This window comes from Chelonia mydas, chromosome 8, assembly GCF_015237465.2.
Source record: "Chelonia mydas isolate rCheMyd1 chromosome 8, rCheMyd1.pri.v2, whole genome shotgun sequence".
In the NCBI taxonomy this organism is placed as follows: Eukaryota; Metazoa; Chordata; order Testudines; family Cheloniidae; genus Chelonia; species Chelonia mydas.
Genome location: NC_057854.1, coordinates 73,963,252 through 73,980,150, shown reverse-complemented (window position 1 = coordinate 73,980,150; position 16,899 = coordinate 73,963,252). Strand labels below are relative to the sequence as shown.

The following is a 16,899-nucleotide window of genomic DNA, read 5'->3' as shown; positions in this document are numbered from 1 at the left end:
GGACGTAATAGAAAGATAGATTAGACTACAGAATAATCTATGAAGGAATGGTGTTAGATCCCTAACGTGAAGGGGTTCATTTTCAAAAGGACCTTTACCAGTCCTCCACTTGTATCAGCATAAAACAACATGCAACCATACACATGCCCACCACCTTTAGCATACCTGCAGGCACTTGAAACAGTCTAAAACTTGGGTGGATACAGATGTTAGACTACTGTTTAAGTGTACACACTGGTATTTTCACTTCTTCAGCGTGTGAAAACTTGGAACATAAACATATTCAATTTGAAGTCTGAAAATGTATCCCTAAAGGTGTATCTAAGTTTTCTTTTGAAAACAGCTGAGATTAGTAGAGTGGAAAATCCAGTTCTCATGCAGAAGAATGGATTAGATGACCCACGATTCCATTCCAATCCCCATCATCCAAAACTCTACAGTACTAAAAACAAATTACTTTGATGGAGAATGAAGAATAATCTGTCATCATGAAGTTCTACAAGAATAACTGTGAAAAATGTTGGTTCAGGATACGTTGCCAAGGTCTTACGGTAGGAAGAGTTTATCAGATGGTCTATGTTTCAGTTTGTCCAGAACTAGATGAATTAGTGTCTCTTCTGTTCCCAATTTTACTACTTCTAAAGAGTCAAAGCTGGATCTTTTTGGAGTATCTCTTATAAATTTGGGCTATGATAATTTCCCATTCACATGAAGCAGCCATTACACAATGGGAGAAATCATCATAGCCCAAATTTACTAGAGATACTTCAAAAAGATCCAGCTTTGAATTTTTAAAAGTAGTAAAACTGGGAACAAGACACTAATTCAGCGAGGTCTGGACAAACTTGCCACTTTACTGCAGGTACTGCATCTTCAAATTATTGAGGAAGAAGATGTAAGTGAAAACAATGGTGAATGTTTTGCCAGGAATTCTGATTTAAATTCTAAGTAGTCACATGAGATTAATTTTGTATTTCTTTCCCTTTAGTATTTTGATCATTAGCTGTGTAATTGAAGAAACTCAGGGCAGTTTAAATCAACATTTAGTAGTAACAGAATCTGCCACTAAGATTGTGTTACACCGCTATATAAACAGTGTTCTTCATCTTTGAAGAATTTTATTTATAATTTTATCTCTGTGTATAGTTCTCTGCTGCTAATCTCTGCACAGTGTCTTTACAAACATCAATTAATTCTCCCAACAGCTCACAATAGGCACAGATTATCCTCCTTTTACAGATGGAGAAGCTGAGGCTGAGAGGCTGCCCAACGCCAAAGAGAAAGTTAGTGTTAGAGGTAAAATTAGAACACATTGGAACCTGGCTCCCGTATTAGTTCTCAGACCTGTCCACGCACTCTCTGGTGACTATCTGATCAAATAAACCGAAAAAATGTTTCACATTTTCCATGCCAAAGCCAACATTCACGCTCACATCTATTTCGCCTACTATATTCAACTTCCCATGGTAAAGTATGGCAAAACTGAAATGTTAGGGCACAGACCACGAAACACTAATGGCTGAAAAATACTGAAGTTCAGTATCAGAATGTTCATTTGAAGAAAATGCCTCAATATTTTCAGAAAATGAGATGCCACCCAAATAGTTACAAAATTAATGAAGTGAAATGGAAATACAGAAAAGCAAATAAACCCCTTGAAAACAGCAGCCATGATGCAGCATATCATCACATGACCTTTTCATTTAGCAGGTTTTAACCTTAATCTGAGTGATCATTGATTTAGTATTTTGCTGGCTGCTACAAACACTGCAAGTTTCTAAACCAGCGATTGTTTTCAGTTTAACGTGCATAAATAATTCCCATTAACCTTACTGGGAACGTTGTGCAGGTGGCCTGGGAAGAAAAGATGCCCCCAAGTGTTTAAGTTCAAGAGATCTTGTTTTCTGCATGTTCTAAAGAAGTGTCAAAGTAAATTATTTGTGTGTGTGCATGCGCACACCTTGTACATTTATGAGTATCATGATAACTAAACAAACATGTTTAATGCATCAGTCCTACAGAGGATTTGCTGCAGGAAGGGTTTACGCTCCTCTCAGTAAATAAGGAATGTCTAACTTAGCAGCACCCGTAATAGGGCAAGTTAAAAAAAACAAAACAAAGCAAAAAGAAAAGAAAACCCACACCACACTTAAATCCAAGACTTAAATAATTTAAAGCATTTTAAGTCCTATATTCCATGCTATCAGAACCTTGAGATCAGAGTGCATGTGCAATCTGTTTTAAATACAGTTTAAATGTTGCATCTGAAAAGAAGGTATTTGCAAACAAAAAGACTATTTTTATTCCTACAGACATATTGTACTGTAAACAAATAAATCTCTGCCTTTGCTATCAGCATTTGCAGGCATCAGGAAACATCCTAAATGGTGAAGTGACCTGACCTAACCTAACACGAGGTGATGGATGCATTTTACTTTTTAAGTCAAAAGGGCACTTACAGTTGATTTTTACAATGATGAAAAAGATAACATTTGCTCTGCTTTGTTTTCAAACTCTTATCCTAGAAGTAAAATCTGATCTTTCTGAGTTGTTTACTCTCTTCTGCTCTCCGCTGTTGCCAGAACGGCTTTCTCGGCTTCCTGTTCATTTTCAGAGGAGTTATCTCCAAAGGCTATGATTGTGGTAGGGTTGGGAGACAGGGGTAGGAGGTTAAGGGCTGCAGATACAAAATATATGTATGCCACTACAGCATCAGTGTATCGCCTAATACACCAAAGAACACTGGAAAGATAGATATGGACAAACTGTTTTGATAAAATAAGTGAGTTAGATGTGACATAAGCAACCTCTTTCTGCTAGACAGAAAACATTTTGATCTAAAAGTTAAATATTTATCTGCTATAATTGTGTCTATGAGATGTTAAGTGCAGAGTCCTGCAGCCGCCTTTATACTTACATGACTTCTACTGAAGTGGTGTGCCTATGCAACAACTGCAGAATCAGGATAATCCAAAAACAAGCTTTCAAATTACAGTATGGGTTACATGCCCATATAGTAGAATGTACAGCACCTGTATCTTTCTAGACATTTATACTGCCCTCATCACAGTAGTATGTAAATACTTTATGAATTCTAAAAGTGCTACACCAAAGCAGATCTACTTTTCTTGCCTATCCCTAGCAGGACTGGTATTATATCTGTACTTGTTGCAAGATGGTTAGTCTGAAGCAGATCTCATGTCTGGCTGAGGGCAACCAGTGAGGATGTCTACTGAAAAGATAATGAATCACCTTTCCATCATAATCTGGAATTTTCAGACTGTGTAAATATTTCAGATGTACACAACAGCTGAAATTTCAGTTGGAACATACAATATACATTCCACTGACACCACAGCCTGGGCTCAGCTGCCGTGCTCCCACTGAAGTCAATGGCAAGATTTCTACTCACTTCAGAGGTGACCCTGTATATTAGAAGTCAGTGAACTTTATTTAACATTCTTTTAAGCACAGACTTAAGATCTTAGGCCTCTAAGCAATCACCTTTCTCCCACTGGATCTGTTTCTTTTTCTAATGTTACCAATTCAGCTACTTATATACATACATGGTGCTTTCACAGGCAGCAGTAGTGGTTTGGGGTTTCTTTTGCTTTGTTTTTTGTTGTTGTTGGGGTTGGGATTTTTTGGGCGTAATGTTGTAAGTACAAGAGCTAGGGAGCTGAGCTGTCCTGACATGAAATGTTTGCTTTCCACTTCAGCAGTCTGTTTTGATGTATTTTCAGAGTAAACAACAGTACTGCACAAGTTAACATCAAGAGTTTTCTGCTGCTTTCATAGCAACTAGAACAAAAGTTCTCTCCAATCCATCTGAGTGAAGCCTACATAAGTAAGTAATTGCACTGTGCTTAAGAACTACTATAGTCAGCAACACTTCCTATCTGAACTACATTCCTTAGCAGTTAAGAATTAAAGATGTATTACAGGCATAAAAGAATCTGAATTTAAGTATTTGTTTACAGAGGCCATGGCAAGGATCCGAAGGTATTTGTGATAATTTACAAACACATTTTGGTAAACGATGAGCAATTCAATACAGGCCTCCTCCAGATGAAAATCTGTTTCTTATTCTTCATTCTATTTTTCGTTAGTGAACTTCTTGCCTGTGAAAGCTGTAGCTGGACTGACAGCTTGGAACACCAAAGGAATCTGTTCCTATACTAAGCAAAGCATGGATGAGCAGCAACAGTGCAAACTCCCCACATTTCCCTGTAGTGCTTCTGTTTATGCTGAAGAAAGATTTCTTAAACAAGTAAATGGAAAAAGAAAGCTTTTTACAGCTATTTTTGTACTTTCTTGTTTGGAAAGTGCACAATCCACCCTTTACCTCTTTTTCATGATGGCCAAGACCTTCCTCTGGATTTCTGAGGTTGAGGATGTGCACCTCCTGTGGCATGCCCATTGTGCCTCTGCTTGCACAACCAGATAAGACGGTAAAGCTCTCCAGCAAGGCATGAACTGGGTGGGAACTATTGACAGGTGATAACACACATTCGCTCCTAGGCACAGGACCTGTAGAGGAAATCACAGATACACACCATTCAGAGACAAGAGCCAGAGTAAATGACACCTTTTAAACTAGAATTGTCTTTTTGATTACAAAACCGGTTGGAACACAAACAACAGAGGCTTCAATTAGATATTTGCAATATATAACAGAAATAACTTTGTTTCAATTACTTTGCTTATTTTTACTTATTTTGTCATTCCTTTTTGGTGCTAGATCTTTAATTTCTCTGACAATTCTCATTTGAATCTGTATTCCTCTCCTTCCCAAAATTGTAGGAAGTCCACCCTACACCAAGAAAATAAGGAAGGAAATGAGGACTGAGAAAGAAAAGAATGAAACAAATAAAAAAACGGGGATTGGTTTGCCTGAGATGCAGATTATTTGTTTATGTGAAACATCTTTATGACAAAAACAGAAAACATAACTACACAATCATATATAGTCCTTTTGAAGTAGAGCAGATATATAATGCAAACGTAGTTCAGGTGTCCTGCCACATTACTGCAGACATTTATCACATGGCAAACTGAAATTTTGTTTGTCAAGTCTATTTTGAGTGATGATCTAAACTGATAACAGCTATCTAGTCCACAACATAGCCAATTTCAGAGTAACAGCCGTGTTAGTCTGTATTCGCAAAAAGAAAAGGAGTACTTTGGGCACCTTAGAGACTAACCAATTTATTTGAGCATAAGCTTTCGTGAGCTACAGCTCACTTCATCGGATGCATACTGTGGAAAGTGTAGAAGCACTTTTTTATACACACAAAGCATGAAAAAATAACATAGCCAATGTCCTTTCAAATAATTATTACCATGCTCTTATGTTGTATTTGAGACAGCGTGATGTGATATAGCAGGACAGCCCCACAGTGAGTGTGTATGGAGTAGTTTACATATAAACTATATCTGCAGGAAACTAAAGCAAGACAAATTATTTATGAAAAGCAGCCCAACTTTTCCAAATTGGTTCAAACACACCGTTATAACAACGGATACAATAAGTTTTTGATTGCGAAGGTCACTGCATTAGGCCCAGATGCATGCCAGGTCAACTCAAAGATTACACATAGAAAAGACTGGGCACAGGCTTGAAGAATTGTGATATCTCAGCCTGCTATACATTTGCTAGGAAAAAAAACGGTTTCCACTAAAACTTTGAAATAAAAAAAACAAAATTTCAACAGAAATATTTTGCAGATTTTTGTATATGGTTCATAAGCAGTTACATATTGCTAAAGATCATCAGACCCAAACTGTATAATCAGCAAGTATATATATATTTTAATTCTTGTTTTAGCATTGACCCATAGTTTGCTCATTAAATAAAAAGTACGATCAACAACTGATCATTTGAGAGTTGGATAGTTTCTTTTAAAACAGATTTTTTCTAAAGAAAGCAAAGGTGTCGAGAACAATGAGATTTTTGCAGTGCCTTAGATCATGCAGGTCCTGTCCTGTGAAAGGGGCTGTTTCTATTCTAAAACCCACTGGTGCATACTACAAAGTCCTGCCAGCTCCCAGAAGACAGGCATGCTTTTTAAAGGCACCGCTTGACGCATGATTTGCACCTGCCCAGACATGGAGTGCAAAGGATGAGCAAACAGCATACTCTCAACATGAGAAGCTTGGCAATAGCACTGAATGAACACTGACAAGTGGGAGACTCTGAATTTTTTTTTTTAAGCAAGATTAAATGATACAGCTACATAAAATAAAAATACAGTCCTCAAGCAGTGATATGTACTATACTTTATGAAACAGTAATAAGAATGTTGTTTCTTTTATTGCTTTAAAAAAGTAGTTATCAGTAACAATAATACAACTGACAAATTAGTATATTATTATTACTGTACCGGTATGACGATAGTGCCTTGGAGCCCCATTCATAGATTGGACCAGGACCAGATTGTGCAAGGCGCTGTACAAACACAATGCAGTGAGACAGTCCCCACCCCAATCAGGCCAACCATCAGTGTATCAGTCTCGCAGCTAAGTCAGTTATTATATGAGCTATATTCCCAAATGCCATGCCAGATACTTGGGTAAGGGAATGAAACAAGGATTAAGGAAGGAATGGTCATTCACTTGAGCTCCTTTTTGCTGGCCAATTTATTGAATGGATTTGGGGTCTGTCACCCAGCCTCTTTTCCAACTGTCGAAGCAATGCAACAGTAGAACAATTCATTCATAAGAAGCGGCTCAAGAAAAATACAGGGCAAGCCAGCAACCTCTACCTAAAGCACCGTCAGGTGCTCATCTGAGCCAGCATTTGCATCAAGGGCAGAGCAGGCGAAGTGAAGGGTGCACACCAAAAGGTCAATGGAGGTGGGGTGGGGTGGGGAGGGAAGAAGTGGAGTTGACGAAGCAATGTTGACAAAAACGTGCACTTTCCTTAGTGAGGTTCTGGAGGAAGAGCAACTATCTGCTTTCCAACAGGATATTTCAAAGCCCCTTAATTCATTTCTAAAAACACCCCCCATCCTTGCCCTCCATCTTCCATCCTGGTCTTCTGTAACAACAATGTGTATTTGTGCTGGGTGCTACATCAAGCTTTCTAAGGCTCTCAGATTCTCAAGAACAGCAATTCCTTCTGATCTTGCAACACTGGAAATTACATGAACATAGAACTGTGCAATGACTGGTGTGATTTTGCACGTCTACAGCCAATGTCACACAAAAACCTGAATGATTTCCATATAGTTCCATATATTTTCACCAAGTCTGAATATGACCTGAAGCAATTCTTTCTAGCACTGCATACAGGGTGCCAATCCTCTTCTCATAAAAGAAGTCCTGTTATCCTGCAACCCTGTCTATATCGGTTCTTATACTGCACTCATCACCGTATCGAACATGTAGAATTTATAATGCTGGAAAACCAAACAGATTAAATGCAAAAATAAAAAACACTCTCTTTGATACCACTAATCATCTTATTTATCTTCCCCTGCACAGCCTGTTCATAGCTGAAGCCTTATATAAAACCACTGCCTCATCCTGCCTCAGCTTTACTTTCCTGTTGTTTAGCCACGCACCAGCTCTAGATCCACTTCTGCCAGCCTTCTCACGACATGCCCACATCCTGGCCTTACCTTTTCTACTTCACTGTCATCAACTATGATAACATGCCACCCATACTTGACATTATCACTGTTAAACAGCTGGTCCCTCCAATTGTAAGTCATCACTACTCTCTCACAAACACAACATACAAAATAATTGATATTCTGCCCCTCCCCTTTCATCACACTGGCACTCAAGAAACCAAAAATTGTATTTTAATGACTTTTTAACCCTCAGTTTAAATTGGGATTGGCTTCAAGCCTTCAGAATACAGACTTACCCCTCTTGAGACTATGTATTTTAAGTTGAGCTTGTACTCACCTGTCTTGCTATTGTATTGCATGTTCCATTTCTTTAACAGTTTTCTTATTTAAAAAAATCATGGCTTGTATTGCAACTAAAGATTAATTAGTTAAGGTCTGTAAAGCCCTCTGAAGATGAGAACCAGGTTAAATACGCTCATTATAACGGACTAATATATACTCCCACGTAGCACAACATATATCAGGGTAACAACTGTTAGAGAACTGAATTAAACGTTTTTTCCAATTTCAATAAATAGCAATTTTTTTTTAAAAAGGCCCTTAATATAGATCCAATTCTGTTTGATACTAACATCTGGAAATTATTCAACATAATTTAAGCACTCTGGTTTCCCATATCACCCAAGCTCCTAATGAGTAACGTGTGTTCTGTTGTAATAAAATAGGTAGAGATGGGGTGGGGGAAATATTATAACCCAAAACCAACTCATAATTATGGTGGATTTGATTCAAAATAATAATATAGATTAATATAGTTTCTGTTATATTTCCATAGGGACTTCTGCAGCTCTGTCAGCTTAAAAGCGTGACCAACTCCCGCAAACTGTGTGAATCTGCATGGCAGGCTCCAAAGCATGTTAACATTGTTCCACAGGAATCCCAGAAGGCCCTGCGGGAGCCTGCAAACTGCAACAACAGAATCCAACACTTCTTAGAGGAAAGCACAGATTTAGTCTAATGGATTTTCATATGAGGAAATGTTCCACATCTGGGCATTTTGCATAAAGGCAAAAGTTTAAAAACATCTGGAAACAGCGGAGTCCAGAAACACCAGGGATCTCTGAGCTGTTAAGTCTGAAGTAATGTAAATTACTATCGACCAGCTCTTTAGGCCATTGAGAATCTACCTAGATTTCACCACTTTTAATATCTAAAAAGACTCCCTATGCTTTTGCTGGTAAGACTATCCCAAATGGGCCTAAATGTCCAAACAAGAATCAAATATGCCCAGGTGACAAACTTGTACAAAAAAGTGGCTTGGGGGTGTGTGGTAATTTAGTGGCACTTTTTATTGGTCTGTAGCATGATGAATGGAACTAGACAAAGAGGGTCAGATTTCAGGAGAGACCTAGTTTGATGCATCACCAGTGGGTTCAGGAATACAAGCAGAGGCCAAGCTACTATTCTAGAAAGCAGGGATCGGCAACCTTTGGCACACGGCCTGCCGGGGAAAGCCCCTGGCGGGCGAAACCGGTTTGTTTACCTGCAGCGTCTGCAGGTTTGGCCGACTGCAGCTCCCAATGGCCGCGGTTCGCTGTCCCAGGCCAATGGGGGCTGCGGGAAGGGCGGCAAGCACATCCCTCGGCCCGCGCCACCTCCCGCAGCCCCCATGGGCCTGGGACGGCGAACAGCGGCCAGTGGGAGCTGTGATCGGCCCAACCTGCAGACGCTACAGGTAAACAAACTGGCCTGGCTGGCCAAGAGCTTTCCCTGATGGGCCACATGCCAAAGGTGCCAATCCCTGCTATAGAGCGTCAACATGAAACACCGACCATTCTGCATACTCAGTAAAGATCTCTTTCATACACTTCTGCTGCACCACTTATTACTAATGAAAAATAGCCAACGCAGGGGGTGGAGACAAAGACTCACCATTCCACAGACAGCTCAGGGAGGGACTGTAATCTCCTATATCAGGGGTGGCCAACCTGTGGCTCCGGAGTCACATGCAGCTCTTCAGAAGTTAATATGCAGCTCCTTGTATAGGCACTAACTCCAGGGCTGGAGCTACAGATGCCAACTTTCCAATGGCCCGGGGGGTGCTTACTGCTCAACCCCTGGCTCTGACACAGGCCCTGCCCCCACTCCACCCCTTCCCACGCCCTCCCCTGAGCCTGCCATGCCCTCACTCCTCTCCCTTCCCCCAGAGCCTCCTGCACGCCACAAAACAGCTGATCGGGAGGTGCGGGGAGGGAGGGGGAGGTGCTGGGAGCTGGTGGGGGCTGCTGACGTATTACTGTGGCTCTTTGGCAATGTATATTGGTAAATTCTGGCTCCTTCTCAGGCTCAGGTTGGCCACCCCTGTCCTATATGCTCTCCTTTGATCAAAATGCTGAAAAAGCACATTTATCTGAGCATTTACACTGTACTAATATGCCAGGGAGAGATCCAACGCAAAGAAACTGGTAGAGGCCTCAGTACTTCAACTTTTCAAAAGAGAAAATATTAAACTTCCACTTGCCTTTCTTGTATGTAAACTATTCCATGCTGTGAATAGACCACCCTATGTGACTCATCCTGAGAAACTATAGCCTTTGGCAAAAACGAGGAGTACTTGTGGCACCTTAGAGACCAACAAATTTATTTGGGCATAAGCTTTCGTGGGCTAAAACCCACTTTATCAAATGCATGGAGTGGAAAAAAAACAGTAGGCAGGTATCTATACACAGAAATCTATTGCTTTTGGGTTGTTTTGCTTATGCACATCAAAATTACACACAACAAATTTTAAAGGAACATCACTAACCTGATAGCCAAGTGAGAAAAAGCAAGTAGTAAAGTGTGGGAGCAAAGGGAAAACGGGGATATCTAGGTAAGATAAGGGGATAAAGACCATCCAATATCCCCTAGAGCCCAGAATTTCTCTTGGGAACCCAACATCTAAGATCACTCAATTTCAACAAGGAAAGAAAAGTGTTAAAGAATTAAAGAAAGAGAGAGAAAGGAAGAAAGAAAAAGAAAAAGGAGAGCCTTCACTCAAAAAAATTATACTGAATTTAAGAGAACTATTCCCATACGGTACCTCTTAGAAGGATCCCAGTACTGTAATACAAATATGACTTTCTATCAGGACAAATGAGATTTCTTTGAAGATTTATGGTTTCTGCTGATGGTAATGGCATAGTTTCCATTGCCTCATATGGTAATCTGTTGGCATGGACTGCGCTCTGAAGTGCCTGGATAGTAAAAACCCAAGAAACTGTCAGAGTAGGAATTACACCACAAGTTATTGTTTTTAGAGTATCTGTTTGAGTGAAGGAACAGGAGTAACAGCAGGAGGAAGGCAGCTAGGTAGTTTCTGGATAAGGGAAAGTCAGACAACAGTGTCAAGTTAGTGTATGCACTCAAGCATATTAGATTACAGGCCACATGAAATGGTAATTCTAGATCTCTGTTTCTGCATATTGCTAATTATATTAGGAAAGACAAATCTTTACCTATGTTAGTGGTAATTAGCAATATGCACAATTAGCCATCTCATTTCAAGAGATAGGGAGGTGTGTTAAAATTGTATTTACAAGTGAGTAGGAGATATCCATTTACTGTTACAGATTCCTCCATGACAAAGAATTGCTCCATCTGCCATCTTTTTGAGAAGGAGGAAGCAAATGAGAGAGAAAATCTACACAGTCACTGTAACACATGGCCAGACAGTCTTTCATCCTTAACTTAGAACCCACCTGAACACCAGAGTTCTTAGATTTAAACCAGAATCTTTGAGGATCCAGTACCATTTGGTTCTGGTAAAAAGCAAGTTCTGGAGACTCTAAAACTTATCTTACTCCTTAGAAGTAGAACAAGGATTACTTTCAAACAAATAATCTTAATTGTTTACATAGCACAAACATCCATTTAGCTATAGAAGCTATGTCATTACATTAAACTGAATATGTATTGAAATAAACTACATTTCTTTTTGCGATAAGTCTAAGATATTTCACACAACCCAACATTTCTGGAGGGAAGAGAGGGGAAAGGGAATGATCTTACGGTATCAAATAACTGTTGTTTCTTTTGTTCTAAATTGTGGTGTTTTCTCTTTTTTTGCCATTCTGATGTGCATGTTGAGTAAAAAAAACCAAACCTCTTCCCTCCCCCCCAAAAAAACCCAAACAAAATTTCAGAAGTGCTCAGCATTGGCCTAACTCCACTCCAACTGACATCAATAGCAATACTGCCATAAATGTCAGTGGTGCACAGTTAAACCAACAATGAATACTTTTGAAAAACCCGTCCTGAAAGTCTTAGGGGATTATTGTGAGGATGCTATCCTGAATATCACAATACTTTTCCACCGCCACCATCATGGACTAAATCCTGAACAAAAATCTCACATGTAGGCCCAGTGAAGGGGTAGGAGTAGGCCCAGAGAAGGCTTCAACAGGTGAAGGAGCAAACTTGATTTCTACAAGACTACTTGTGGATGTAAATTTAAGCAGGATTTTGTCCCAGGAGTTGCTCTTAGGCTGACCAGACAGCAAATGTGAAAAATCAGGATGGGGGTGGGGTGTAATAGGAGCCCATACAAGAAAAAGACCCAAAAATTGGGACTGTCCCTATAAAATCAGGACTTCTGGTCACCCTAGTTGCTCTACAACAGTGGTTCTCAACTAGGGTACACGTACCCTGGAAGAGGAGATAGGGTCAGGGGACACAGAGGTCTTCTGGGGGTTGTGTCATTATGCCCCATATTCTTCATAGTAATATTATGATATGAGTATGGCATAATTATGATGTATTTTGTGCAAGATAAGGCATGTGAGATATCACTGGAAAGGTAATGATTTACTGAATATGATTATCTTGTTTGCATGCATGTATCATTTTGGTATCTGAAGTTAGGAATATTGTCTATGCATCTATTACAAGTGCGTTTACACCTGGGGAACGTCCACTAGTCAGAATTCAATCAGTCTAGATGGCTGGTTGGGAAGGGCCATTAGGGAGAACAATAGGTCTTAGAAGATGCAAATCTCCCACTGGGAAACCTTCCTGGGGACGCTGCAAACAGCCTCTGAGACATGGCTGCGGTGGCCCTATAGGGGCATGTGACCAAGTCACCTGGTACTAGACTCCACAATACTATAACTAACAGGCATGGGATTCCACTAACCGGGCGTGGGAATCAAATGGGGGGAGACAAAGGGTTTCCCCCATATGCTAAAGCTATTTAAGGCAGGGGAGTGACATCATCGTGGTTCGTTCTTCACTGACTCCCTACCCAAGAAAGAGGACTGCCTGAAACACCTGAGAAACAAAAAGACTGAACTAGGGGAGAAGGGCTGAACCCAGGCTAGGGGGTTGTCTAGCCTGTGAAAGGAATAACTGGAGTTTTAAGCCAGAAGGAAGTGCAGCTTGCCTTCAAGAATCTCAGCAATCTGCCTAAAACAACATTTAGGGTTAGAATTTGCTAATTCTAACCAATTTCTTTAGTATATTAAGCTTAGATTGCATGTTTGTTTTATTTGCTAGGTAATCTGCTTTGATCTGTTTCATTTCCCTCATAATCACTTAAAATATAACTTTTGTAGTTAATAAACTTGTTTTGTTTTAAGACCAGTGTGCGGAAAACATTACTGGTGGGCAAAAGCTGTTGCATATCTTCCTCCACATTGAGGGAAGGGGCTAATTTCATGAGCTTACGCTGTACAGATATCTGTGCAGCGCAAGACAGTATAATTTTGGGTTTACCCTCTAGAGTGGTGTGCGCACTTGAGTACTGGGCAGTTCCTTAGCTGAGCCTTCCCATGCAGTCCTGTGTGTTTCTGCAGTTGGGTCTGTCCCTACCTGTATGTGTGCTGGTAAAATGCAGTCTGAAGCCTGAGGGAGGGCTTGGCAGGCTGCACAGCGGTACAATGTAAAGGGAACCAAGGCTGGTGGAAAGGGAAGCCAGGCTAGTGGGTCAGGCAGGCTCAGTGGTACCCCAGTTCCAACTGGCACCCTGTGGGAAGGGGGCAATCACAGGATAAGTCACTTATCTAGATATTTGCCTAGTTTTACAAGACGCTACATAAAAAGCGCTAGCAAAGTCAGTACAAACTAAAATTTCATACAACTTGTTTATTATACCACTCTATATACACACTATACACTGAAACGTAAGTACAATATTTATATTCTGATTTATTTTATAATTATATGGTAAAAATGAGAAAGTAAAGCAACTTTTCAGTAAAAGCGTGTTGTGACACCTTTGCATTTTTATATCTGATTTTGGAAGCAAGAAGTTTTTAAGTGAGGTGAAACTATTGGGGCTTCGCAGGACTCCTGAATGGGGTACAGTAGTCCGGAAAGGTTGAGAGCCACTGCTCTACAAAACTAAAGCTTTTCACTTTTGTTTATTCTCTGATTTGAGAATTATGCATTCAATTCACCTCACACATTGAATTAGTGTCAGTGAATTTGGGCCAGATCCTATTTTAATTGAAGTTGATCGCAAAACACACGTGAAGCAGGACTAAGGTTGAGCAACATTTCTGGAAGCACATGTGGCATGTCTTTCCAGAGAGGAAAGATGAGTAGGACACTAATAACTGCTGATGTAAAGCCAGGAGCCAAACTCCGAGACACATGTACCACAGGCGACGTAAAGGAGATGCAGCAAACATTGGGCAGTATATGACCTGTAGTGTAAAACCACAAAGGGCAGGTGGGTAAAGATAAGCAACTATTAGGGACAGCTGTATTTGTTTAGTGTAACACTAAAACCATCTGAAGGCAGTAGATTCAAAAGTTTGACTGCTTCTCAAATGTTACTGGTTTCATACTTTGCATAGATAGATTAGGAGGAAAAGAATGAGGGGGTGGAAAATGCAATGAGAAAACCATGTGCAAAGAAAACCAAATACAGAAAGAGCGTGAAAATGGAAGGAAAAAAACCTTCTATTGAAATAATAAATGGCATAGATATCATATACAAGTCTACATATACTGCTCTTAGGGGACCTTAACTTTCTGCAGGTTCTTTTATTGCCAACATTTAGCATAAGATTACCTTCAGCTAGAAAGGTGTGTTTTCAGTAGTGGTTCTTTTGAATTGAACCACCCCTGAGGCAAAGGAGAAGTTCAGAATTAAAGGGAAAAAGTTCAGACTCAGACTACTTTTGTCAACTCAAAACCCGCTATGCAACACCACCTAATCTCTGCAAGGAAATAAATTTGGCCTTTACATTACCTTCATATTGGTGTACTTCTGCAATAGCATATTAAGATACATGCCAATCTCTGTGATTTGTTTTCAGGTTGTTCAGTAATCCTGCATGCAACCAGAGTACGAATGAATGCACTCCTCATCCCAGTATTATCACCCATACTAATTCCTATTCTGTACTATGATCAATTCTATCCGAGTATTGGCATGCAGCACCCAATCCACTCTGTTGCTTTAACATTGCACTGCAAGTCAAAAGTAAGTTTAACCAAGATACTATTTTCCTCCTTTATTTTCAGTAGTGTTTTTAGAGGATTTTTACCATGTATAGCATAAGTATCTGACTTCTCCCACCTGCCCATTTCAGAACCATCCTAGACTCCTCCAGAAGCTGTGTGCTGTTCTCTTGTTGGATTTAACTATGTATGGCACAATCCCACATATCTGATTTTCTCCCCGTGCAGAGGGATTTTTGATGCCTCTTTTGAAATGTTTATTCCCTCCATTCCTGGCTACTGATAAAACCATATGGCCCACTGCCTCTGTCACAGCAGAAGTAATCTAACCTTCTGTACTGCCTGCATACTTCTGGCATTTTCCCTTACGCAGGAATGCAAAGTGCCTTTGGAACTAGAAATTTTTCCTTCCAATTTTTTGAAAGCAAGTTTCTGCCTCTGTGTGTGTGTTTCTGTGTGCGTGCACTGCCAAGAAGCAAAACTGAGGTTAAATTATAAATGGTGTGCTTGGAACACTGCAGGATTAATTTGAAAAAGATAACTATCAGATAAAACTCAGATTTTGTTGCAAGGTATGGTTACTTACGAAGGAGTAAATTACAGATAAAGGAGTAACTTTATGAATGAATAAGATGACCAAATCAAATTAGCTCTTGATTAATCATTAAAGTCCAGTTCAATATCGGCTGAAGCAGAGGAAAGTTAGCCAATGTAAACAATATACTGTAAACCAAGTTTAGCAAGAGACTACAGTTGTTTAGGTATATAGTAATTTGATTAAACAAAAACAGGGAATGAATGAGAAACCTGTTCAGCTCAACATCTGCTGACCACAACTTCATGACAGTATTACAAATACAGCATTACTCTAGAAAACAAACATCTGTACCTGGGAAAAAAAAGTCCTTCCAAACAGATGTACTGTATGTTTTATCAAAGTACTAAATTTTATGCAATTTTTCCTGTACTTATTTTATGACCAAAAACTGTCAAGGTTCAAATTTCTGCTTTTCTGAATTTTGCAGTAACATGCTGTTTACAGGGAACTTTTCCCCTAGTACTTTTCCATCTCCAAATACTACTCTCCCTCTCTTCCTCCCAAGTGAGCTTTCAGGAAACACTCAGGAATTCATCTTTTCTCTGAATAATCAGCATAGTCCAAATGGATTGTTTTTCATTTAAATAATCCTAATATGCAGAGCTTTTGTTGTGAATGCCAGTGAATAAAGACAGAATCGTTTGTGTTACAGACTTCATCACTGAAAATATTCAGACTACACTGATCCACAACACAAAAGTGAAGTTTCCAGTGACCAAATTTTAAATTTAGCTTATTCTACTGTGCGTACCTAAGCTCCCCCTACAGTACTAAGTGCATCTAATATGCTCTTTCTAACCAAATCTGTTATTTAGTGTTGCTGTGTCCTATTAACCATGGTCCACACTAGATGTGGATGCATTTCAGTGATGGCTGACTTCCAGCATGTACAGAGACTGAAAAACACCATGGGATTCCGTCACATGGAAGTCTACGTAAAAATAGGATATGGCTGTTATTTGAACAGAGACTAATGGGGGGGAAACAAAATGTAATCTATCAAGTGGTGTTTAAATCCATGGCTACTGAAAGAAGAAGAAATGAACAAAACTATAACTACTGCATTATTTCAAACTGTGGTTAACTTTAAAAATGCTTTTTGTTGTGAAACAGTTCCTTTCCCCAGAGATAGCTCATAATGGTCTTGGATTTTAACCTTCTTTACTGTAGAAAGGATAGGAAGTTGCATGGAAACAATGAATGGAAGTGCACTTTTTATCACACAAGGGCAGGAAGCATTCAGCTCACTTGACATTAGAATTCCATATTGGGGCCAGA

General features: G+C 39.7%; 1 protein-coding gene across 20 annotated transcripts in view; it reads right to left on the bottom strand.

Annotated features, from left to right (window-relative positions):
* Positions 1-16,899, bottom strand: part of TGFBR3 (transforming growth factor beta receptor 3) — a 173,799-nt gene that overhangs the window by 89,686 nt on the left and 67,214 nt on the right. For all 20 annotated transcript variants that reach the window (XM_037906425.2, XM_043552686.1, XM_043552690.1 and 17 more), the window contains one exon: positions 4,346-4,530. In XM_037906425.2, coding sequence (XP_037762353.1) covers positions 4,346-4,530 — 185 coding nt within the window. The remainder of the gene's footprint in view (positions 1-4,345; positions 4,531-16,899) is intronic.